Source organism: Ochotona princeps, chromosome 10 (genome assembly GCF_030435755.1).
Source record: "Ochotona princeps isolate mOchPri1 chromosome 10, mOchPri1.hap1, whole genome shotgun sequence".
NCBI lineage: Eukaryota > Metazoa > Chordata > Mammalia > Lagomorpha > Ochotonidae > Ochotona > Ochotona princeps.
This window is the reverse complement of record NC_080841.1, coordinates 69,652,204-69,678,254: the sequence shown is the minus strand read 5'-3', so window position 1 is coordinate 69,678,254 and position 26,051 is coordinate 69,652,204. Positions and strand designations below refer to the sequence as shown.

Sequence of the window (26,051 nt, the reverse complement as noted above, 5' to 3'; positions counted from 1 at the left end):
AGATTCACACAGAGAGAGAGACAGAGAAAAGATCCTTAATCTGTTGATTCAGTTCCCAAATGGCCACAACAACTAGAGCTGAGTCAATCCAAAGCCAATCTTGAGCTTCCTCCGTGTCTCCCACCTCAGGGGTCCACAGATTTGAGCAGATTTCCAAATGCATTAACTGGATCAAGAGTGGAGCATCTGAGACATGAACTGGTGTCCTTAAGGGGTGTCGGCACTGCAGACAGAAGCTTAGCAGTACCAACCCCCAAGAAAGATTTTTTTTAAAGGATCTCAGAAAGTCTGCAGCATGCATCCAGGACTGTGCTAGTCAATAAAAGCAGTAAAGAGGACTGTGACTACCTCCAGGAACCTGGATTGAGGTAGAGGAAGAAAAATGCATGAACTCATAGTAAGTGGAAAATAGGATGTCAACAGACATGGGTGAAGATCACATAGCTACAAAGAGGAGGATACAAATGGCCTGGATCAGTCATGAAAGGCTGCAGGAGCAGGTGCAGAGCCCGTGGGTTCTGAGTGTGGGCAAGCTATGAAATGGAAGAGAGGAAGGATTCAACACAGAGAGAGCAAGTGAAGGGAAGGCGAATGACAAGCGTGATTGGCAGGACAGGCGGGTAGTGCATTCAGGCATATTAAAAAGTGAGTTTGGTCAGAGTTGCCAATTCACTTTGGTAAGGAGTGGGGAATGAGACCTTGAGTCTTGGTGACCAAAAGCTGTGACAAGCGAGACTGTTTAAACCTAATTTCATATGTGGCAGTGAACTACTGAGGCTGTGGTCAACAATCCAGTATATCTACAGTGGGTTCTGTAATGCGCTCTGCGAGATCAAATTCTGAAGATTTTATCCTTGTGAGTAATCTAGTTGTTGCCCCAGCTAATTCTTCTTTATTATTTAGGAATCTCTTTCAAAATAGCTCATAAACAAAGTAATGCAAAAAGTCAATGAGAACAAACTTAGGGTCTGCAGAAAGTTGACACAAGTCAGCTTCTCTTCGTATTTCCCTTCACCCCATGGTTTTATCTCTTGGTAACATTTCTCAGAATTTGCTTTCTTCCCAACATGGGAGAACTCTCCCAAATGCTGCATAGCTAAACCATTTAGCCTTGGGTCCAAGGCCAGATTCTTCTCATTGCCTGAAAACACTACTTAAAAAGTTAAGGATAAAGTGATGAACAGCTGATAGCCAGAATCTGTCATTCTTTTATCATGTTCAGGATCTTGTTCCAACCCTATAATCACTGAGCAATCCCTTTGAGGGAAAGCAGGGCACATGGTTGTGACCATTTGGTTAAAAACAGAAAGCACTTTGGGCCAAGCATCTGCCATCAACGTCAGTATTCCATATGGATGCCAATTCAGGTTCCAGTTGCTCCACTTCCCTTCCAGCTCCTTGATTATGAACTGGAAAAGCAGCGGAGGATGGCCCAAGTGCTTGGAGCCCTGCACCCACGTGGGAGACCCAGAAGAGGCTTCTAGATTCTGCCTGGCCCAACCCTCCCACTCTGGCTATTTGGGGGAGAGATGGAGAGAAGATAGAACATTATCTTTCTCTGTCTCTCTTCTCTCTGTAATTCTGCCTTTCAAATACATTTAAAATAATTTTTTTTTTTTAATCAAGTACTGTCGTTACTGCTCGGGTTCTCTGTGTAAGAAGGGAGTAGAGGAGAGAACTGATGCCATTGCTTGGATCTTCCTGCAGGTGGCACCTGTAATCAAAGCCAGAATGATGGAGTATGGGACCACCATGGTCAGCTACCAGCCCCTAGGAGACAAGGTCAACTTCTTCCGCATGGTCATCTCCAACCCCGCAGCCACACACCAAGACATTGATTTCCTGATTGAAGAGATAGAACGCCTTGGACAAGATTTATAACTATCCAGCTCGCCAAGCTGTTTCAATTTCTCTAGGTAGACCATAGAGTTGTCACAAACCGTGTTAAATGTATTTGTAGCTTGTTCCAAAGTAAATATATTTCTATATTGTGGTGTCACTGTAGAGTACAGTTTAAAAACCCAGAAAACACTAGTCCTTGCAAGAAGTCCTTTCTTAAGTTTAGAAGACCTCTCAACCACTTAGTGATAAAAAGCTGTGTTCTAACCCGTAAGGAGAAGCTTACAGTTGTGATAAATACTTCCCTTACTTTTAATGTAATGTGCAAATCAAACTTTATTTTCACTGAAGAGTAGTGGGATTGAATTGTGCCAAATTGCCCCCAGAATCATAAAATGTTCCCTGGGGCAGACTGAAAGGGGATAAAGTAAATATAAAATATCTGTTGACAATAAAAACTCTTGCCTTTTTTCATAGTATTAGAGAAAAATAATTTCTAATTTACATATAGCAACACTTCAAATGTATTTAAATACATATAATTTTACAAAAGGAAAAATATATATTAAAAAGAAATCCTATTTTGTAACATATAGATTCTTATCTTATATGGGATATGCAAACTGCAGGGACAGATACAAAACTGAAACTAGAATGCTTTTTTTCGTTCTTTTAATGGAAGGCTGTATTAGACCCTTAGCAACGTTATTTTTAAACATAGGCCCAGAAAATTTTTGAAAGAAAGGATTTATTTTTCTCAGCCCATGTTAGAAGCTTCTTGCATCTCTCAAATTGGTGTTTCCAAGAAAACACAAAGGAGTACTACAAGTTCTTTAAACAAATGAATAATATTTTTAAAAGAGAGAAAGAGACTGTCTTCTTAAATTTGCCTCCCACTTAACCCTGAACAAATCAGCTCTGCAGGCAAGGCAAGCCAAACTTCTCTTTAGACAGTGTGTGGGTCATCGTGTCTTTCCTGCTTCCCAGTTCAGCCTCTTTGGATTAGATCATTTGGCTTCATTAAAGAAAATAAAAGCATAGTCAAATCAGCCCAAGCTGAGGGGAACGAAACATACTCCAAGGATGTGGGGAGCCCAGAAAATTAAACTTGGCCTTGGATGACAACAATGATGTCATCCTGGATGCCACAGGGCCACCATCTGGGAAGAAGCTGTCTGCTTCCTGGGTTGCTGTGTATTCCTGTTTGTTCCTGTTTGTGCCTATGAGAGAGCTCTCCTGGCTGGCTATATCCCTCAGAAGACAGACCATGCACTTTTATCTCATGAAAGATTTTTTTCTCACCCTCTTCCTAAGACAACATCTTAATACCTTCCTTTCTGTGTTTCCCAACAAGATCCAGATGAACTGTGCTAGGCAGAGACAAAACTCCTTAGAATTCAAAATCATGCTTTGTGAAGGCCTCGCTTCCCCTACAGACCTAATGGATGAACCTCAAGGGGAGACACGAGCTGGCAGAAGCTTCTCGAGCTCCGCTTTCTAAAAACTGGCTGCAACTGGTGAACTATCAAAACCACTTGAGCAAGAGCCTAGGTCCCTACATCTGGGACCTGGGGTGAGTGGGAAATTGGGTGGGCCTCCTCCCTTAATACCCCCCTTTAAACATGAAAGAAACCTTTTAACCCTAATTAACTATGTAAAGATTGTCAAAAATATAATAAAAAAGTAGAAAAGAGCATATTGATAAAAATAAATAAATAAATACATTAAAAACTGGCTACTGAGAATAAACCTGCAGCTGCTCATGGGTCTTGAGCCCAAGGTCCAAGCTTATAGGCAAGGAGTCAAAGTCACTGTTGTGTCTGGAAAAGGTAAAGGGCTGGTTGGGGGGGCCAATCCCTGAGGGAATGACCTTTACTCTATTTCAGGGTGCACCTGTTGCTTTTTAAATTTGATAGGGTGACATAATTTAAAAGGAGAACGTGTGCCTGTTAGAAAATTCCAACTAAATAGATTTTTTCCTTGTTATTTTTAATCAACATCTTGCCCCTTCTAGAACTCACTGGGAGTTTTGCTCAGGGCTGTGTAGACTAATCTCCATCAACCATAGCCCAGAGAAGAAGGAATATGAAAGTAGAAGAAAGAAAGGAAGGAAGGAAGGAAGGAAGGAAGGAAGGAAGGAAGGAAGGAAGGAAGGAAGGAAGGAAAGATTTTTCATATTATCCCAAATTCCCAGTGCCAAAGCTCTTAATGTGGGACTATTCCTTAAAAGTTATAGAAATGCTTGGTTTTAGCTTTAATCAGAATAGACATAGTCAATTTCCTTTATGTAGCAATATTTTGTTTATTATTTAAAATACTTGAAAATGGGACAGACTTCATGTCCTGACACAGGATGTGAGAAGGGAAAAGGAACTCGCTGGTGCGTGTGACTTGCTGCCTTGATGAAGCTTACAGTACTGTCCTACCACCTCCGACTGTGGCTGTGCACTTTAGCTCTGAGCTGTCCAGTGTTGCGAAACCCACTTGTGTTGCTGTGAAAGCTTGTGCAATCTATTCTGGTCTGTCTTTTCCCATGCGATAGCTCTGTTGAACTTTGACACTGTGAGAACTGTTTCCACCTGCTCCCACCCGTTCCCCTCAAACGGTCTACTCCCACCCCTCCAAACATCACCTCTATTAGAAAAGTTGCTCTCAGCTAAGCTCATTCCCAAGGAAGCTCATGGGCAGCTTGTGTGATTTCGCCAAAGGCCGGAGAAACGCTGCTTCACAACCAAAAAAAAAAAAAAGAAAGCAATCAAGGAGTGTCACAAACTGCCAGCATCGCAGGGGATGACCCCTCTGAACACCAGAGAACACAAAAGCATGGTGTAAATATCATAATCAGATCAGGCATAGGGGAACTCCCAAGCCGGATCTCATTTTGCACGCCTCCTTGCTGTTTTCTAACGCACATCTGCAAACATGGTGTTATTGAACATTTGTTGCCTGTGTCAAAATATCATTCCTGGCTGGTGTTTCTGAATGACATCAGCATCTCTCCCACCCAGTTCTGTGACTAAAGACTAAAAAAAAAAAACATAGAAAATAAGATGTACACACATGTGGCAACCTTGTTCTTACCAAATATGAACCCGTGTATGAGCAATGTATTTTATCTGTGTTGTCTCTCTAAAGTCAAATAAATGTGTAAGTATTGACATATCTTGGGCTGTGGAAGCTTATTTCTCAGTCTGTTGTGTGCTGGAGAAATTGTCAAGGAAATGCTTGGACTACATGGCCCTTTCTTTGTCACAGAGCTCAGAGCGTCTTTGGGTTTCTATTGCTGTTGAGTTGACCTTCCCAGTGGCCTGGCACTCACCTGGAATCTAAAGAGACTCCACTGAAATCCCAGGAATCCTTCCAATATTTCTAAGATGATGGACAAGATTCCCTGCTTCTGTCCCTTGCCTTTATGAATTCTGGTGTCTCTTCCCTGCCTATGATGGGGATACTTATCAAGGAGGTTTGTGAGGAGTCAATGGGGAGATCATTACAAGGCCTTGAGTCATCGGAAGCCACCGGTTGCTGATCCCTCCCCTGTCCTGTTCTTCCTTCTTGCATTCTCTTGTTGGCATGGCTGCTGAGTCACGCAGTCATCACTAGCAGTATGATTGCTCATTCGCTAGGTGACTCCTCACAAAGCCCATTTTTGTTTTGTTTCAGTGAAATAATTGCTGAGATCATGTGCTTCTGTGGAAGGAGTTGTGAGCCTGAACACATTGTGAGCAGATTTTATTCCAACCAATTCATTTACAACAAACTTGCTGGATTCTCTCCCTAGCCGGGTCTCACAAGGGGAAGACCAGATAATCACCTATTAGTTGGTGCAGAGTTGGGCACCTGAGACAGGGGACCACTACCCCCACCCCACCCCAGTTTGCAAAGAGATGATTGACTGGGACCACAGAAGACTCCAACATGCAAGGAATGGCATCAGCACAGAGACAGAGAAACCTCCCATCTGCTGGTTCACCCCCACGCCCAAACACCAGAAACAAACAGGCCTGGGTCAGGAAGAAGCTAGGCCATAAGAACTCAATCCAAGCCTCCCACATGGGTGGCAGGGACTCAAGCACATGAGTCATCATCTGTTGTTCTCAAAGGTGCCTACAAGCAGGAAGCTGAAATGGTGGTGGGAGGAGACAGGCAGAACTGGGGCTCAAATCCAGGCACTCCATTGGGGTGCAGTGTCCAAACCACTAGGCCCAAATAGCTCTGGAGGGGGCAAATTCATATCCACCTACAAAGGAATGCCACACCTGATGAAGGGTTAACTCAACCTTTCAGATGCAAATGAAAGTCCTGCAAAAAAAAAAAAAAAAAAAGAATCAAAAAATCAGGCTTATTTTGGGCACCCCAGAATTTGAAATCAATGTATAGTATTTTTCTTTAAAAAAATTTTTTTAATCCAAAAATCAGAGAAAGAGAGAAAAATACAGAGCTATTCCATCTGCTGGTTAAGTCCCAGAACTGAGCCAGGTAGAAGCCAGAAGCCTGAAACAGAGAAGCTGGGACTCAAATGAGGCACCCTGATATGGCATGCCAGCCACGCAACCAATAGCTTAACCCATCACACCCTAATAGCAGTCCCACACAGGTTTTCCATAATGTGCATTTGCCTTTAACTTTTTAAGACATCTTGTATCTGAACAAAGCAAACGGACAAACAAAAAGGAGTACCACTCATCCAAGGAAAACCAAAAGCACAGGACAAGCCTAGAGCTAAGAACTAGATACAGGTGTTTCTCATGGGTGGTAGTGGTTCCAGTACTTGAGCCATCACCTACTATTTCCCCAGAATGTGCACCAGCAGGAAGCAGAGCCAGCCAGGATTTTGACCCAGCCACTCTCCTATGGTATGCCTGTGTTCCAACAAGACCTTGGCCGCTACACCTGAGGCCTATTCTGTGAGCATCCTAGTATCATTCATTTGCCACGGCAAGAAGACTGCAAGCCCTACTACCTCTGAAAATTTGGTGACATTCTCTTCCTGTCCAAGTATATGATTAAATTTTGAAAATATTCAGTAACCAGTTGAATATGGATCCATGCACCTAAGAAGTACTTTGAAAAGTTCCTGGAAAATGGAATTAAATATGTTTATGAGGTAGGCATTTGGCACAGTGGTTAAATAGCCTCTTGGGTTGAGTGCCTCTTTCAAGTCATGCCTGCTCTACTTCTGAGCCAACTTCCTGCTAATGAGCTGCCTTGGAGGCAGCAGGTGCCAGCTCCAGTACTTGGATCTCTGCTATGTACCTGCCAAATCCTGGCTCCTCCACTTTTGACCCAGCTTCCTATGATTGCACACCCTGGGAGGTAGCAAGTGATGATTCAAGTACTCAAATTCCCACCACTCACCTGTGAGACCTGAGTTCCTTACTTTAGCCTACCACAGCCATTTAGAGAATATTTCTCTGTCTCCCCTTCATATCTCTCTCTTTCTCTCTCTCTCTCTCTCTCTCTCTCTCTCTCTCTCTCTCTCTTTCTCTCTCTCTCTCTCACACACACACACACATTTCAAGTAAAAAGAAAATAAATATATAAACACATTGTGCAATGAGTTTAGGGGGCAGCCATTTGGGATGCCCACATCCCACACCAAGTTTCTGGATGCAAGTGTCTACTCCATTCCTGATTCCAACTAAATTTATGCACACCCTGAGGAGCAGCAGGAGACAGTTCAAGTACTTGGGTATCTGCTACCCATGGGAAGACCAAGACTCAGCTCTCCATTCCTAGCTTTGGCCTAGGCCTGCTCTGTTGTGAGAATTTAGGGAATTGAACTAACAGAATGGACCTCTCTCTTTCTCTCCCAATTGATGATAAACTAACATATTGTCAAATTTGCTTTGGCAGCAAATGTCTTCTTTTCAAGAACTATTTGGCTTCGGACTTTTGATAACAGCTCCAAATACACACACTTAAAATGAAAAACATCCATGGATAAATCTTGCTTGGTGCTGTCTGCCCTAAGTCAGCAGAGTTCAACCTAATAATACATTCCTTGTCAATGATAGCTAAACTCCCGAAGCTCTGGGTAAACTAAGCCTCAGAACAGCCTCCAATCGTAATTCAAACACTGACTGCATGACCCCAATCATTGCTCCTTGATCCTACCTGAAACGACTGCCACATCAAACCATTTCTCCAAGGAAACGCTCAAAGAGAAAGTAGTTTCTTAAGAATTAAAAAAAAAAAGAATCTCAGAATTAAGTCCTATATGTGAATTAATGGAATGTCCTAGAAGAATGGAAAAGAGAGAGCATTAGTACAGGTATTGCCAACAACTGGTAAATATAGTGATGTCTTGACCATCTTATTCCACCCAGGACAACATTCTGTTCTTTGTCTCTATATCAGATTCAAGCCTTCCAGGTAGCAATTTAGCCCCTGCACCAAATATCTGGAGCAGAGCTCTTATAGCAAAAGTTAAGGGAATGTTCAGGATGTATAAAAGGGGAAGCAAGGAACTCTTCCCACTCAAGCAACAAACATTCATGTTCAAAATGCTCAGACTAATCTCCCTCCATTCCCATTGGTTGACTGATGCTGGAGCTACTCCAAACAGAGCATTGAAAGAGAAGCCTTCTTGTAACAAGCTCTATAAAACAAGCTCAAGAAAACCCATCCTGTGCCCTGCAATTCAGTGCCTCCTCCGACCCAAGCCCTACCTCTCTAGGGGCAGGGACCAACCTGAAGACACATTTTTCAGATTGCAGCCCTGCTGTTGAGTGACCCATAGCTACAGGTGCTTTCTAGAAAAACAGCAGTGGTGTTGGTGTGTGTAAGATCTGCTCATTGCACTGAGAAACCTTGCAAGGTATGTTGCAACCAGGATGAAAATTCTTTCCAGTTGCAAATCACTGTGTTTACTACACACTCCCTGAAGATAATGCTGTGTCATACTGTATTGGACTTCTCCAATACATAGCATAGTACATAGCCCATTACTCTCAGCAGGTTCTTACTGGATGGTGGGATGAATTAATCAACCCAGAATAAGTCCTTTTCTAAAGAAATACTTGACCTGGGCATATTCAAATACAAAGGAGAAGTACAGGAAGACCTCATTTAAAAAAAAAAATATGATAAATGTATTCCTTTTTCTCATAAAAGTATTGCCTTCTCTTCACAGAGGATTAAACAAAGAGAAGGGTGAATAAAGAAGGGCAAAGTCCTCATACCCTTAGAGTGCCTCAGTTTGAGTTCTGGCTCTGCTCTTGATTTTGGCTTCCTCCAGTGTGCATCCTGGGCGGCAGCAAGTGATGGTTCCAGTAGTTGGGTCTCTGCCACCCACTTGGAAGACCTAAATTTAATTCCCAGCTCCTAACTTCAGCCTGGGAGCACATTCCCATTTATTGATTCACATGTTCCAAATGTCCACAATAGTCAGGGCTGGGCCAGGCTGAAGTTGGGGGCTGTGTGCTTATTTGAAAGGACTTTACAAAAAAATGAATGGCCTACTTATAATGAGTCATAGCAGTTTCACTAAAACAACATTTAATGTTACGTAAATTTTTCAGAGTTCCATGGTATGTTAAGATAAGCATCCACCTACAGAGCCTGCATCCCATATTGACACCACTTTGTCCCTGCTGCTCTGCTTCCCATCCAGCTCACTGCTTACGGCCTGGAAGCCAGTGATCTATGTCTCAAGTCCTGGGTTCCTGCACCCATGTGGGAGACCCAGAAGAAGCTCCCAGTTCCTGGCTCCAGATGAGCTTAGCTCTGGTCATTGCAGCCATTTTAGGAGCAAACCAGCAGATGGAAAATCTTTCTCTTTCTCCCTATAAATCTGCTCTAAAAATGTGGGACAGATTTTTCTGCCCAGTCCTCTGCAAGATATTTCATTATCTGCTTTGTTTTCCCAGGGTGCAGGTAGACTTCTAGGGAAGAAGGACCACCTTTCCAGGTGACCCCTCTTAAAATAAAGATCCCCAGTTTGATGCAAATATGAAAACCCCAAAATCCAGTATTAGGCTATCTCATTTAAGCCCAGCTCTTCTACTTCTGATCCAGCTTCTTGCTAACATACATTCTGGGGAGCAGCAGAGGATGATTCAAGTATCTGGGTCCCTGCCACTCACACAGGAGATCTGGATGGAGATGAAAGGCTCCTTGCTTTGGATAACTGAGGCCATCTGGCAGGGAGTGAAGCAGCAGATGACAGGTATCTCTTATTCTCTCCCTTTCTCCCTATGTCTCTGCCTTTCAAACATTTAAAGTAAACATACAAAAATTTAGTATGCTCTAATTTTGTGTTCAAGATGAAGGAACAAGAAGGACTCAAAGCATTACAGCTACATGCCTGGCTAGGATAGGTGCCCGGTTAGGAAAGGTGCCCAGTTAAGATAGGTGCCTGGCAAGGTAGGTGCCTGGCAGGAAAGCACCTGTGTGTTCATTTGCCAGGTGAACTGGCTCTGGTTTTTGTAAAAAAAAAAAAAATAGAGATAGATGTAGATATCAGTCTCTCTTTGAAATAAGAGGGACTGATAAGTGGGCAGCAGATTTGTTCTTAATGAATGAAAAGAGCCCATCACTTCCAGAGAAACAAAAACACTGTTTATTGTCCACGACAAAATTCTAGTTTTCAAGCAAAATTAGAATTTTAAAAAGTCCACATTTTCCAGTTCCCTGTTAATTCAAACCTAGGAAAGCAATGGAGGATGCCCCAAATGTTTGGGTCCCTGCTACCCACATGGGAGATTTGGAAGAAGTTCCAGGTTCCTGGCTTTGGATTGGCTCAGCTCTGGCTGTTATGGTCATTTGGGAAGTAAACCAACTAATGAAAGCTCTCTCTTATCTCTCTCTACCTCTCTATCTTTCTCTCTCCCACTCTCCTTTTCTCTCTCTGTAACTCTATTTTTCAAATTTAAAAAAGTCTTTAGAAATGAGTGTTCTGAAAAAAAAAAAAAAAGACAATATATTCACCACCACATACTTGGCGATTTTTAAAGCTTTTCTGACATCAGTGGTGATTTGAATGATTATGGGCCCAGTACGATGGCTCAGTGAGAAACTCTTCACCTTGCAATCTCTGGGATCAAATATGGGTGCCAGTTCGTATCCCTGCTGTTCCACTTCCCATCAGCTCCTTCCTCATGGCCTGGGAAAGCAATGGAGGATGACTGAAACCTTGGGACCCTGCACCCTCATTGGAGAAGCTCCTGGCTACCAGCTTCAGATCAGATCAGCTCCAGCCATTGTGCCCGCTTGGGAAGTGAAACAGGAGATAGAAGATTTTTCTCTCTGTGTCTTCTTCTCCCTATAAATCTGCCTTTCCAATAAAAAATATACTTTTAGAAAAATATGAAGTCTTTCTTGTCACTCTTTTTGTAATTCACAGAATCCTTCTGCCAAGACTTTGTACCTAACTTTGCTCAGGAATGCAAGTGCTTAAAGGCAATAAACATCAAATGGTGAATTTGGAAGACATTAGCTAATGACAAGTGTCTAACATCCGTGAAGCTAAAACTGTCTGATATGATGAAGCAGGCACCGGTTTAGACACAGATGCTCAAAAAAAAAAAAAATGGGCCCAAAAGGGTCCATCTCAACATAATCAGTGCTAAAAAATGGAGAAACGGTAAACACCCCTTGCCATTCCACACTTTTATGAGCTCTGGGTGAAACAGACCTACCCAAAGCAGATCTTTCTCAAAGAATTTATGAGAGCAAAGGTCATCAAACTCCCCACAGTTTCTCTTTATCTCGCCTTCTGCAGCACTTGTAAACATTTATATGAGGTTTTCGGGAGACTTATGCTCCTGGGTCAATTTATATATTAGAAAATCCCCATCAGTTTCTGCTTCCTGTAAAACTCCAAATTATGATCTCTCATGACATGTTCCTATTGGTCTGATTAAAAGTCCACACACTTAAACTTGCACCTTCAGTTTATACTAGCCCAAATTCCAAAGAAAGCTCATTTTTCCTAAAGACATGAGTTCTACTGCATGTGAACTCTGCACTATGTGAAGTGTTGGCATTCCATTTCTTTCCTTAGTCCTAAATTACTTAAAGTATGAATTTTAAAATTCCGTAATTAAATCATATAATAACTTATTCTTAATTACTGCCACACTGACATGGGAAAACATCTATCTTTAATGTATTTCATGTTTATTTGTTTTATTTTTATTTGAAAGAGAAAAATGGAGAGATTAGATGTCTTTCATCCATTGGTCACTCCTCATATGACCCCACAACAGGCCAAGCCAAAGCTGCGAAAAAGAACTCCATTCAACGGTCCTGTGTGACAGGAATCCAAGTACCTGGGCAGTCAACTGCTGCCTCCAGGGTACATGAGCAAGGAGCTGGAATCAGGAATGGAGCTGGGACCCCAGCCCCAAGCACTCTGACAAGGGGTGTGGGTGCTGCAAATCAAGTCTTAACCACTGTGCCCAATCCTGGCCCAATACAAGAAATCTTAGTAATTTCATTTTAGTGTTGGAAAGGTTGCAATGCAGTCACTTCACATGGGATCAATGCCCAGTGTATTGAACAGAAGAGATCTGAGCATGCTCCAATGCCAATTCCCTTACTTTCCACTCCCCTGCTGCTTTCCCACAACTGCTGAGCAACCAAGCCAGGGGATTGGTTCTTGACCCCAGGGCAGTGTGAAACAGGCTCCCTGACTAGCACAGAATCCTCTTTCTGGGGTTTCCTATCATCCAGCTATTGCTCTTGTCCTAAACCCCATGGTTAGCTGTTGCCTCTGGGTATCTTTCTGAAATTAAATGCACTTGCTACCTGTCCTCTGCTCTTGCCTCTTGGGTGTGGCTCCCTTTTTTACCAACTTGACATCCTGCTTCTGTTAGCCCCCAAAGTGTCTCTTGGTTCTAAAACAACAAGCAGCTGCTCTGTTGAATCCTCCATAAATTTCTATCCATTGGTTTTCTTTCCAGTACCCTAATTCTTTCATGCTCTCCCTTTTAAAAAATCAGCATGCTCAATTGCCTGTCTCAGTCCTTCTCTGCTGCCTCATCTTCAGACCTCCCTCTCTTCTTAATTTACTTCTGTGTCTCCTTTTTCCCTTTTTTCCCCAATATTTATTTATTTATTTGTTTGAATGGCATATTTATAGAAATAAACAGAGTTTTCCACCTGATGGGTCACTGCCCAAATGGTTTCAACAGCCAGAACTGGACCAAGTTTAAGCCAAGAGCCAGGAGCTTCTTCTGGGTCTCCCTACATGGGTGGCAGGAGCCCAAGGACTTAGGCTTTCTGCTGCTGTTGCTGCTGCTGCTGCTGCTTTCCGAAGTGCAGTAACAAGAAACTAGATCAGAAGCAAAAAAGCTGGGACTCAAATAGTGCCCCAAAGGGATGCAGGTATTACAGATGGGGGCGTTACCTGTTCTTTTTTTTTTTCTTTCAGGCACTACCATTTTTCATTCCTATTTCGCCTTCTTGTTCCCTTGGATCCTCCTCATCTTTCAACATCAAAGTTTTTGCCTTACTACTTGACAAGCTGTTGAAAATTGCCAAATTTGTGGTTTTGAATCATATGGGCCATGTATTAGCACTTCCTCTCTGGAAAACCCATTGAGAAATTATTAAACCCTTAGCAACGGCTTCAATTCAGGGAAAGTTCACCACCAACTGTTGTGAAATAGCATCACATCAGTGTCTGAGATACTCTCTGGGTCCATGCAGATCTCTGTTCTGCTTCTCCAGGGAAACATGGTCAGCCCTTGCTGTTGGCAGTTTCCACGTGGAGTGACACACATAGCTTGGAACCATAGCACTGATGTAACACAAGTCACATATATTGGCCAAAGGAGTGGCCTGTCCCCAGTGACCAACTGCTTTCCTTTTGCCCATTTACTCTTTGTGACTATGCAACTCTCGATACGTCTAGTGCCACATGTATTCCTCCAGAGCTTCCAGAATTTTCTAAATGGAAACTGCATACTTCATGATAAAAAAAAAAAAGAGGGAGCACTCTAAAGTGATAACATTTTAAGTGTATAACTTTGTTTTGAAAATGCTTGATGAGAGAGATTCAGGGTGTGGAAACTATAGTTACACTACAGTATGACTCATCTAAGGGACTATGGATATATATGGGCATCCTTAGATGCCAGGGAAATGAGCCCATGGGTTTCGTATCAAATTTAGTCGTTCATGAGACACAACCCAATGAGGAAATTCAGGAAGTACTGGAGGGTGGGGATTGAGGAGACGGGCAATTAGCCTAGTAGTTAAAACTGGGATACCTGCAACTCTCATGCAACTTGGGTTCAAGTCCCAGCTCTATTTCCAACACTAGAGTCCTTCCATCACACACTCTGGGAGGCAACAGATGATGACTCGCATATTTGGGTCCCTGCTACCCACGTGAGAGATCTGGACTGAGTTCCTAGATTGAATAATTGCCTCCCGTTTTGGGCCTGGCCCAGTCCCTGGCCATTGCAGAATTTGGGAAGTGAAAAAACAGATTGAAAATTCTCTCTCTCTCTCTCTCAAATTAATAAAATAAAATTTTACGAAAGCATAAGCACCAAGTGACTCTTCAACTGGTGGTACCAGATCTTCAGAACAGTGTTTCACACAGACACTTGCCCCCAAAAAGTGATTGTCACAATTTCTAAATAAAATCTAACAGGAGAACTCATGGCATTAGAGGCAAAAATGAAGATCAAAATGCTTCATGCGAAAAATAAAAACAAAACAAAACAAAAAAACAAAACAAAAAATGCTTCATGTAAGCGAGGGTTTGGCTACTGACTACTCAGAATGGAAGCTGACAATGACAACACCCTCTGGCCCTGGTTCTGGAAACTCATTGAATGATGAATCCAAGAGATGGAGAATATTTTAGATTGCTATATTTTTGCTGTGGTGTTTGCTCATATAAAAGAAAAGGATGGTTTTTGGTCAATGGAATATGTGAAAGCCTCATTTGTTAAGGAAGATTGAGTCTTCAATTGAATTAACCTAGCATGAATTACCTACCAATTGGAAGGAGCCCAAGGCATTGTCTGAATAATATACACATACTATGTAGCTAAAAACATTGCTACTGTCATTGTATTTTCATTTTTAAATAATTACTTATTCATCTGAAGGTCAGAACTATATAGAGAGAAAAGACAGGTCTTCAAGCCACTGGTTAACTGCCAAGTGACTGCAAAGGCTAGGCACCATGAGCCTCCTTTCAGGTCTCCCATGAAAGCAACACGGCCCAAGCACCAGGACCATCCTCTGCTGCCTTTCAGGAGCTGGGTAGGAAGTGGAGCAGCTGAGACTTGAACCAGCATCTATATGAGATGTTGGCATTGCGGCTTTACTGGCTATGCCACAACGCCCTCCCTCATTATATCTTTTGTGACAATGGATGTTTAGCAAGAATGTATTTAAAACGTATAACCAACCTGAGAATTTGTTCACCAGATCTGACTATGCAAGAGCAAAAGTCAGTTGAGCACTCACAGAAAATAAAAATAAGGAAGGGAAAACAGATGACTCCTCGTAGTGGAGGGTACCAAGGAACAGGGACAAAGATCAAGAAGTAGAAATAGAAGAGGAAGTCAGAAAGTGAGCTGACAAAATAATGTAACCTAAAAATATGTCTTGTGAAATACCCAGGGTGAGAGTCAATCATTTGGAAACATCAACATAAGAATGACATTGACCTACATGTGAGAGAGACAGCCACCAAGAAAGCAAGCTCTGCCTTGTCGAGAGAAGAAAAAGGAAAAAGAAAACATGATTTCTTTCTCACCCATAGCCCCATGCTGCACTCACATTTCCCTGGCCATCAGTACTACTAACCTTTCTTTTTTTTCATAATCCTTTGGCCATTTGTATGTCTTGTCTTTAAAATATATAAAAGGACGAGCCTTGTGACATAGTAGATAAAACCACCACCTGCAATGCTAGTGTCCCATACGGGCACCAGTTCGTGTCCCAGCAGCTCTGTTTCACTCCAACTCCTCACTGTGTGCCTGGGAAAGCAGAAGATGTTGCAAGTATTTGAGCTTCTACTGTTCACATGGGAGACCCAGAAAAACCCCTGGCCTTTGGCTTCATCCTGGCCCAGCTCCAGCTATTGCAGCCATTTGGGCAGTAACCAACTCTTGACTGCCTTTGGGATGATCTAGTCCTAGCTGTTGTGGTTATTTCCAGAGCATGCAAGATCTCAATCTCTCTCTACCTTGCTCCCTCTCTCTCTCTAACTCTGCCTTCCAAATAATCAAATAAGTCTTTAAAAATACCTATTACTCCACTATGAATTGATCTGTTGTCTCTGGTAAAATATACTATTGGATTCATTCTTACACTTTTGGACATTCAGTTTTCTCAGCACTCTTTATTAACAGACTGTCCTCCAGTGTATGCTCCTGGAATCTTGATCAAGACTCAGTTGGCCATAGGTGTGTGGACTTATTTCTAGGCTCTCTACTCTGATCCACTGATTGGTTGAATCTGATGCCTGTGGCACACTGTTTTGATGACTATACCTTTGAAGTATATTTTTACATCCAGTAGTATGAAATCTACAGATTTTTTCCTCTTGATATTGTCTTGGCTATTTGGGATTTTTGTAGCTCTACACATATTTTTGGATTTTTTTTTTTCTATTTCTGTGAAGAATATCATTGGTGGTTTGATAAAGATGGCACTGAATCTATAGGTCATGTTGTATCGTATACACATTTTAACAATGTTGATTCTCCAAATGCATAAGCATGAGATACCTTCCCATTTACTCGTGTCTTCTTACTGGATGCAGTATGGAATGCCTGGTTTGAGATCCAGCAACCCTGAGCATCTAAGTCATCACCAGCTAATGTACTTCATGGGAGACAACATATAACAGCTCAAGTTTTGGGGTTCCTGCCCCACACAAATGGGACCTGGATAGTTTTTGGCTCCTGACTCCAGTCTGGCCCAGCCCTAGCTGCTGTGCACATTCAGAGAATGAAGCATTAGATAAAATACCTCTCTCTCTTTCGCTCTTTCTCTCTCCCTCCCTCACCTTTCCCCCTTCCTCTCTCTCTCTCTCTCTCTCTCTCTCTCTCTCTCTCTCTCATTTCTCTCTTTGTCACTCAGCCTTTCAAATAAACCAGTATGTCCTTAATAAATTTTTCTTTCATCAATGTTTTATACCTCCAAATGTAGTGATTTTTGCCTCCCAGATTACATTTGCTCCTGAATATTTTATTTAAATAAACTCATTCCTAGTGTATTATTTTTGTATCTATTGCAAGCAGAATTCATTTCTTCATTCCTTTTTCTCATCATTCCCTACTAGGAAATAGAGGTGTTACTGGTTTTTATATGTTCATTTTGTAGCCTCTAACTTTGCTGAATTTTTTTTGTTTCTAACATCTTTTTTTAGACTCCTCAAGATTTTGTATATGTAAGATCTATTATTTGCAAACAAGGACATTCTAGTGGCTTGGGATTCTAAGCCAAGAATAACATCACAGCTTATTATCAGTTCTTTCTTTCATCTCACAGGTATGTATCTTGATCTCCAAACATTATCATTCAATCTGTTTCTTTAAAAAATATTTATAAATATTGAAATATGAAAGTTACTTATAATACTTGAATGAATTATAGGGACTCATAAGTCAAAGAAAAAATAGTCATGCATCCCATACTTAGCTTAAGTCTGGAATATTACCCTCTTTTGGTCAGGCTGTGACTCTCCCAATCCCCACCTCCATCTCTCCACCCTCACCCCTGTTCCTCACTGTCCTTTTTCCTCCTGCATCCTACTCCCACTGTTAATTCACCAAGTGCAAGTTTGTTTTCTCATCACCTTGCATTTATTTATATTTTTTACACCACAGCTGTATTCTTGTGCAATATACAGCTTCACTTTGCACATGTTTACATCTTTATAAATTGTATCATGCATTTCTACAACTTTTTGGGGGGCTTGATAGCAGTGAATAAATGTGACTAAAACCCACTTCTTTTTCACTGTTTTGTAGGTTCTGTTATATGACTTATTCCAACACGTGTTTGTGCTTCCCACTAACAATGGCATTTATGTTGTCTCCAGGTTTTGTCATTACAAGTAATGCTTCCAGGAGTATTTTTTTAATGATATCTTATTGAATTTGGGGGGGTTTTCTCTAGGATATTTCATCAGTTTGGGTTCAGTGTATGAAACAGAACTGAGTGTATCTAATTTAAAAGGAAATGTATTTATTACACAATAAGAAAGACTTTAAGCTAAATTTTCTGTTCAATACACAGAGAGAAAACAAAGAGGAACACTTTTGAACAACACTATGAAATGATCATAAATAAAGTATATATCTAACAAGGGTGATTGTGAAGATTAGTGAATACATACACATGTTATCACTCAAATACACTTACACTTCTACAGGAAAAACCACGAAAGAAAGAGCTACCTGGTAGGAGAGCATGAACAGAGATAGAAACTAGACTGCAGTTAGCATAGTGCCTGTTACGGACTTGACTTTAGAATGGTTAAATATTTCACTTAACCTAGGCACAAAACAAAATGAAGACAGAGTAATCTCTAGATACAAAAGCTGTGTGTAACACAGTAAAGGTATCTGCATTCCACATTGGCTGTTGAACCACACAGACAGAAATTGTCTCAAGTAATTAGAATGTAGATCAAATTAGTCATTACAACTCTTGAAGAGGTTTGCATTGGCTAAAAAATGGGGCAGTTTGATCAACAGCACAGATGACAAGTCAGACATACTAGCAACCCATTTGTTCACTATGGTGTAAAAATAACCAATGTCAATCAGCCTCAATACCTCAGGAGCCACTTATGAGACCATTAGCAGAAGCTGAATGTTTGCAGGATGGTTGACGATATTAAGACGAAGTAATTTTTCAGATGTAAAGAGAGTCATGCAGTCGTTTCATGCCTTGCCATCCAGCTCCCTGCTTGTGGCCTGGAAAAATAATGGAGGGTAGCCCAAAGCCTTAGGCCTCTGTAACTGTGTGGAAGATCCTAAAGAACCTCTTGGTTCCTGATTTCAGATTAGCTCAGCTCCAACTATTGCAGCTATTTGGGGAGTGAATCATCAAATGAAAAATCTTTTTCTGTGTCTCTCCTTCTCTTTGTAAGAGCTACCTTCCCAATAAAAATAAATAAGTCTTTAAAAAGGAAAAAAAGGGGACTCAGCGCAGTGACCTAGCAGCTAAAGTCCTCACCTTGCACAAACTGGGATCCCACATGAGCGCTGGTTCTAATCCCAGCACCCTGCTTCCCATGCAACTCCCTGCTTGTGGCCTGGGAAAGCAGTCAAGGACAACCCAAAGCTTTAGGACCCTGCACCTGCTTGGGAGACCTTGAAGAAGCTCCTGGGTCCTGGCTTTGGATCAGTTCAGCTCCAGCTGTTGTGGCAATAGGTAGGGCTTGGCTACACTAAAGTCTGGAGCCACAGGCTCAATCCAGCTCTCCCATGGGGGTGGCGAGATGTTATTCACTTGAGCCATCATCAGCTGCCTCCCAGGGTGTACACTAGAAGGAAGCTGGAATTGAAAGCAGAGCCAGTACTGAAACTCAGGCAACTGATTAAGATGCAGGCATCCCATATGGTGTCTTCAACATTGTGCCAATGCCTACCCCAAAAATGGAAGGGGTCAGCATTCCAGTGCCAGTTCAAGTCCTAGCTGCCCTGTTTCTGATCCAGCTCCCTGCTAGTAGCCTGCAGAAACAGCAAAATATGACCTAAGTCTTTAGGCCCCTGTATGCACTTGGGAGATCTGGAAGAAGCTATTGGCTCCTAGCTTCAGACCACCTCAGCTCTGGCCATTGCTGCCATTTGGGGAGTGAACCAGCAGATGGAAGAACTCTCTGTCTCTCCCTCTCTCTGTAAATCTTACTCCCAATTATTAATTAATTGATTTTTTTAAAAAGAACTAAAGAAGGGGAATGGCGTTCATGTCAAAAGTTAAAAATTCCTTGGCAAATTCAAAGGGCTTCAACAAGCCACAGACAACCTCAACTTCAGCCTACATATGCACTTTCCAAGCAGCTGCTGTTCCTTGCTAAACCTGAGGTCAGAGCCCACTCAGATGTTTCTCTCCTTTCCTTTCAGTCCTAGGAATGGAAACGCTGGTTCATGTGGGAACTTTGTTAAAGCACTGGGAGAGTTCAGAGGCTATTTTCCAAAGCAACCGCAGAATGTTCCATCCCCTGTCAACCCTGTGTGAGCAACCCAGATGCCCTGTGCCTAACCAACACTTGTTACTATTTTTGATGTCTTCGCAGTGTTCAGAGCTACCTTAGTGCACAGGAAGTGATATCTCATTGTAGAGTCAATGGGCATTTTAAGCCACTGTGCTACAATGCACGCCCCTGGCAAATAATTTTTTCTGTTGGATTATTTCCCTTGGTACAGTTCTGTAAATAAGGGGATTCCTCCCTTTTCTTCCTCCTCATTCTCTCCCTCTCTTTCTCCCAGCATATCATTACAATAGCACAGTCCTTCAGCTACAATCATGGTGCATTATGGCATTGTAGGTATGGGCAATTGAGGAAAATTTATTGTCAAATTGTCAAAGTATATTTAACAGTTTCACTGGAAGTCCTTTTTTTTTTTTTTTTTGGAAGCAGAGATGCATACTGCAGCGCATCTTCACTTTCTAGTATGCTAGTCTCCATTATACAGTTCATTTGTGAAAATAAATATTTTAAATCTATAAAAGGAAATTTTAACAAAGCTAAAATCCTACCATTTCAATGGAAGAGCTGTCACTTGATGTGACACTACTTTTGAATTTGAATTAACTGTCCAGTTCAGCATGACAATGAGGATGAAATGAGATAATTCTTGGCGTTTGCATCCATGTGACCCTGTGGTCACGACTTCCTATCGTGTTAGGCTGAAGGTGAAGAGCCCATTCAAGCACCTGTGAAAGGAAATCATGAGGCTAAGACACAAAAGAAATCTGTCGATCTTTCCCCAACAACATCGATTTGAATGGAAATCCAGGAAGTGAATTGGCATTGCTGTCAGAACGGCCAACTTGATAGACAGTCCTGACAAGCCTGGCCAAACTGGATGGAACTCAGTCCTTCTCCAACTTACTTCTATCTTGCCACTTCCTCAAAGCCATGGCAAGTTGCAGTGGAAATTCACACTCACGCTCAGTGGTCAGCATTGACTGGGGCATCTGCCACTCGCAGGCTTCTGGGAGATTCAGTTGTTCCTGAATCCTGCTGGGACTCCCCAGGCCACAACAGTGGAACCTTGTGGCAGAGAGAATGGGTGGCTTTTTTTTTAAAAGAGCCTGTTGTTGTTGTTGTTGTTTTTTAATTGAATATGTTGTAAGAGGTAAGGTGAACAAGGCCCAAGCCCATGTTGTCACCAGACTTCCCACTTTCTTCTGTCTTGCCTGTGCTTTCTCCTCCTCCAGGAAGATGCAGGGAACAAAGTCTTCTACTGGAGCTGGTACCCAGTTCCCGCCAAACAGACTCCCAAGGGCTTCTGTAAACGAGCAGCCGAAAAGGTTCAACATCTGCATGAACTGCTTTCATGAGGGCAGAAACCTTATCCTCTATGATGGTCACCAAGCCAGGCCCTGGTATGATAAATGTGACTGGTGCTGAAGTGAGGGCCTTACCCCAGCACGCCCTTAACTCCTTTGGAGGAACTAAGCACCTTGGCCGCATCTAGTAAAATAGAAACTAAATTTTTAAGAAACCATTAACCTGGATTGCACAAAGAAGAAATAAGGAATCCAGGCACGTGATGGTCACAGAAGTTAAGATGCTACTTGGGTGGGGGAGGGGTAGAAAGAGGCTGGCACTTTAGCTCAACTGGGTAATCCTCCACTTGTCATGGCCGGCATCCTATATGGGCACCAGCTGTTCCACCTCCCATCTATCTCCCTGTTTATGACTTGGGAAAGCAATGCAAGATGGCTCAAGGCCTTGGAACCCCCCACCATTGTGGGAGACCTGGAAGAGGCTCCTGAGTTCAGAAAGGTTCAGCTCTAGCTATTGCAGCCTTTTGGAAGATAGCTCTGTCTGACTGCACTGCAATTTTCAGTCAGTTCCACTTGAAGCCCATGGGGGTGTTCTGGCCAGACTGCTGATTGCTTTGCAAAGTAAAAGTCTGAGCCACTCTGGTCTTATCATTTAAATGGTACACAGGCTACCGCTGTCAGGGCAGTTTTTTGAAAACATATCTTTTCAAATTTTCAGAAACAGTGGCATTATTAGTCCAAATAGGGCCAGTTAACAGGAAAAAAGCTAAACAATACCAAGAATGCCCAGTAAGGGGAATCCCACTGAAATATCCCCTTTTTGTTCCAGTCCATCCCCCAGTAAATGAGCTTCCATATGAGCTGGTACAAAAGAGCAATTGCTTTGAGATAGTGGAACAGCATTCCAATCAGGCCTCCACCAGAACTAGTTTTGTGAGCTTGGCATGTTGTGTATTTGTCTAGACCACCTTGAAGAGGACAAAACATCCCTGGGCCCGGCAGCGTGGCCTAGCGGCTAAAGTCCTAGCCTTGAACTGGCCAGAATCCCATATGGTTGCCATTTCTAACCCCGGCAGCTCCACTTCCCATCCACCTCCCTGCTTGTGGCCTAAGAAAGCAGTCCAGGACAGCCCAAAGCCTTGGGACCCTGCACCCGCTTGGTAGACCTGGAGGAAGTTTCTGGCTCCTGGCTTCAGATCACTTCAGCACCGGCTATTGCCGTCACTTACAGAGTGAATCATCAAATGGAAGATCTTCCTCTCTGTTTCTTCTTCTCTGTGTATATCTGCCTTTCCAATAAAAATAAATAAATCTTAAAAAAAAAGAGGACAAAACATCCCCTTCCTAATACAGTTAACACACACCTGAAAACAAAGAATATAAAGTGTTTAGCCAGTCCCTGGCAAGTGGTTATCAGGAGCATGATGAGAGGAATGGCAATCCTTGAGTTTAAAAAAAAATGATCTCAACTTCCTACTTGTCTGTGATAATGTTTTTGCCCATCTCCCAAACATCAGTTCTGAGACTATCTCCTAAGCCAGCTTTCCCAGATGTACCGGAAAGTTCCATCCAAGGCTTGCCTCTTGCAGGTAGAACCACGCGTTACCAGACAGATGTCAGGAACGAAGTGTTTGCTTCTGCTCACCTCCTCCCCTGATCCATGTGCCACCAACAACCTAATTATATAGGACACCTGGTGTCTCTCTAATCCTGGGACCTGCTCCAACTGAAAGTGGGAGAAAGGTTGTACAGACAACAGTTCAGCCTCAGCATGGTATCACAGGAGGCAGAGAGTGGTGACCCAGGAGCTGGGGCTACAGAAACCATGGTGGAAATCTAACATAAGAACCCAGACCTGGAACTCGCTGGAGGGAGTTGCACAATTGGCTGCAAGCAAAAAGTTGTGTGCCAACTGCAATAAGTAAAATCGAACTGTAGACCTGTGGGTGACAAAGCTTAGAAACCTGCCCCGAGGAGGAGACTCTGCTAACCAGAAGTACAATGACCAAGAGCAAAAGAAGAGACAAAGGCACAATGAATATTACTGAAAACTCCCCTGCAAAGGAGCAAAACCCTATGCTAACCTCAGAGTTAACTGAGGAAGACATCGAGAAAATGGGGGACACAGAATTCAGAAAACTCGTTTCAAAGCATCTGATCAACAAAGGGAAGCTCATACAAGAGTTCAAAGAATTTAAGGAATATTTTACACAACCAATAGCAGCAATAAAGCAAATCAAGGCTGATATATCAGAAATTAAGAACACAGTAGAGCAAATTAAAAGTACAGCAGAGAGTCTCCAAAGTCAAATGAAGCAAGCAGAAGAAAGAATCTCAGAATTGGAAGATATTTCCTGTAATCAGGGGGAAGCAAACAAAAAGCTGGGAGCAGAGTTGGATCAGGTCAAAAAAAGTGTTCAAGAATTGAAAGACACTATTAAAAGGCCAAATATAAGAGTTATGGGAGTCCCAGAAGGTGCAGAAAGAGAAGCTGAGTTTGCAAATATATTTAATGAAATAATAAAGGAAAATTTCCCTAATCTGGAGAAAGAATTAGGAAACAAGATCCAGGAGGGGCACAGAACTCCCAACAGACTTGATCAAAAGCGATCTTCACCAAGACACATGATCTTCAAGCTCTCTTCAACTGAACATAAGGAAAAGATCCTTAAATGTGCACATGAAAAAAAATCAATTGACATATAAAGGAATGCCAATTAAACTCACAGGAGATCTCTCACAGGAAACTCTACAGGCAAGAAGAGAATGGAGTGGCATATTCCAGATTCTTAAAAAAAAAAAATTGTCGGCCTAGGATAACATATCCAGCAAAGCTTTCTTTTGTCTTTGAAAATGAAATAAAATTCTTCCACAGTAAAGAAAAGTTACAAGAATTTGCCTCTTCCAAACCTGCCCTACAAATGACACTTCAAGATGTTCTCTTGACAGAGAAGAGGAATAGCACCCAACAAAACCAAAGAAAATGTGAAGAATATCCCAGTAAAATGACAACAGAAGACTAAACCAATGAACAACCCATTCCTAAAATGACAGGACCAAAGTACCACCCATACATATTAACCCTGAATGTAAATGACTTAAGCTCAATCAAACGTCATAGATTAGTAGACTGGATTAAAAAACAAACCCATCTATTTGTTGTCTAGAAGAGACACATTTCACCAACAGATATCAGCGGAAACTGTATCGCATGGGTTTTATTGTTTTCTGCTAGTTTCATCTCTTCAAAACACTTTCTTCTGATTAAATTCTTCAATGACTCATAGGTCATACAGTAGCATCATTTTCTGCGAGAAATGATTTTCATTTCTTCAGCTACATATTAGTCATTTAGTAGCCTATTTAACTTCAAGAATAACTTTCTTTATTCTCCCTGATGTTGATTTTATTTTGTAGCTTTTCGTTTAAGGGGATGTCTAGTAGCTGTGTAATGGAGACTGTCATATCTAGTAACATGCTATTAAACTTCATGGCATTGTAAATTTCTATTTTTCTTCCTATTGTTCGTTTTGTATTATGACTTTTCATTTGAGGGGATGTACAGTACCTGTGAAATGGAGACTAATATATCCAGATGTGAGGATACAATGTAATATGCATCTCTACTTCCAGACAAAGATGGACTTTCAACGAAACTGTTTACTATATCTTGACAATAGGATTTTGGACTCTGCCATTGTCCATGCCTGCAATGATGGACATATGACTGTGTATGAAGAACTATACTTTAGTAATGATATATAGGAACTAGGTTGGGGGGGAAATTGGGGCTGGGATAAGGGAAATCCCAGGAGCCTATGGAACTGTATTATAAAATGGTAATAATAATAATAACAATAATAATAATTTTTGCTTTTTTCTTTTTTTATTGATTACATTGCATTATGTGACACAGTTTTATAGGCACTGGGATTCCCCACACCCCTTCCCATACCCTCCCCCCATGGTGGATTCCTCCACCTTGTTGCATTACCACAGTTCAAATTCAGTTGAGATTCTTTCATTGCAAGCATATACAAAGCATCTTATTGTCCAGCATCTTATTGTCCAGATAAGTTCAACAGTTTCTTGGGGAGACCATCTCTGGTCTGAAGGTAGAGTCGGCAGAGTATCATCCCGTTCAATTAAAAGCCCCGACATAATATCAGTAACAATTTATAACGTTATGGAATTAGTTGACATGGTATTGAGTAACCAATATGCTAAAAGAGAAAAGGAAAAGAAAAAAAGAAGAATGTAAGTTCTGAACCACATCCTGTGACTTCTACATTGACATTTCAATTATTAGTTTATATACAACCGGGTTCTATACACCTTAAAATGGCCATAGATTACTATTCAGCTGTCTCATGTCTATTTTAATTTCCATATTTACAGTTTATACCTAAAAGAAAAAAAAAAGAAAGCAAAGTAGCTGGGACTAGAATCGACATCCATAAGGGATGCTGACATCACATATGGGGAGTTAACCAACTACAACACAGCACCAACCCCATCAACATAGTTTTCTACAAGCATTAAATACACTCATGTTTCTGGGCAAATCATCCCAGAAAGTTAGATACAGACCCATTCATTTAATGTTTACTCTGCCGTAAGTCAGCATTCAAGAGTCTTACTACAAGTCCTGAGTGTGACAATAAGCATGAAGGCAGACTGGTGGGAAGAATTCCAAGTTTCTATTTCCTTTAAGACTAGGAAACACAATGTCTGGAGGAACAGCATGGCAGGGGAGAAGCCAGAGG

General features: G+C 41.8%; 1 protein-coding gene across 2 annotated transcripts in view; it reads left to right on the top strand.

The window, feature by feature from the left end:
* Positions 1 to 20,791, top strand: part of GAD2 (glutamate decarboxylase 2) — an 83,023-nt gene extending 62,232 nt beyond the window's left edge. Inside the window, exons 2-3 of one of the 2 annotated variants that reach the window (XR_009246213.1) lie at positions 1,708 to 1,916; positions 20,679 to 20,791. Coding sequence is in view for 1 of the 2 variants with exons in the window: in XM_058669598.1 (XP_058525581.1) it covers positions 1,708 to 1,881 (174 nt within the window). In the remaining variant the exon portion in view is untranslated. Of the gene's footprint in view, positions 1 to 1,707; positions 1,989 to 20,678 lie in introns of those variants that run through there. The other variant, XM_058669598.1, reaches the window with a different exon arrangement.
* Positions 20,792 to 26,051: the final 5,260 nt, after the last annotated feature.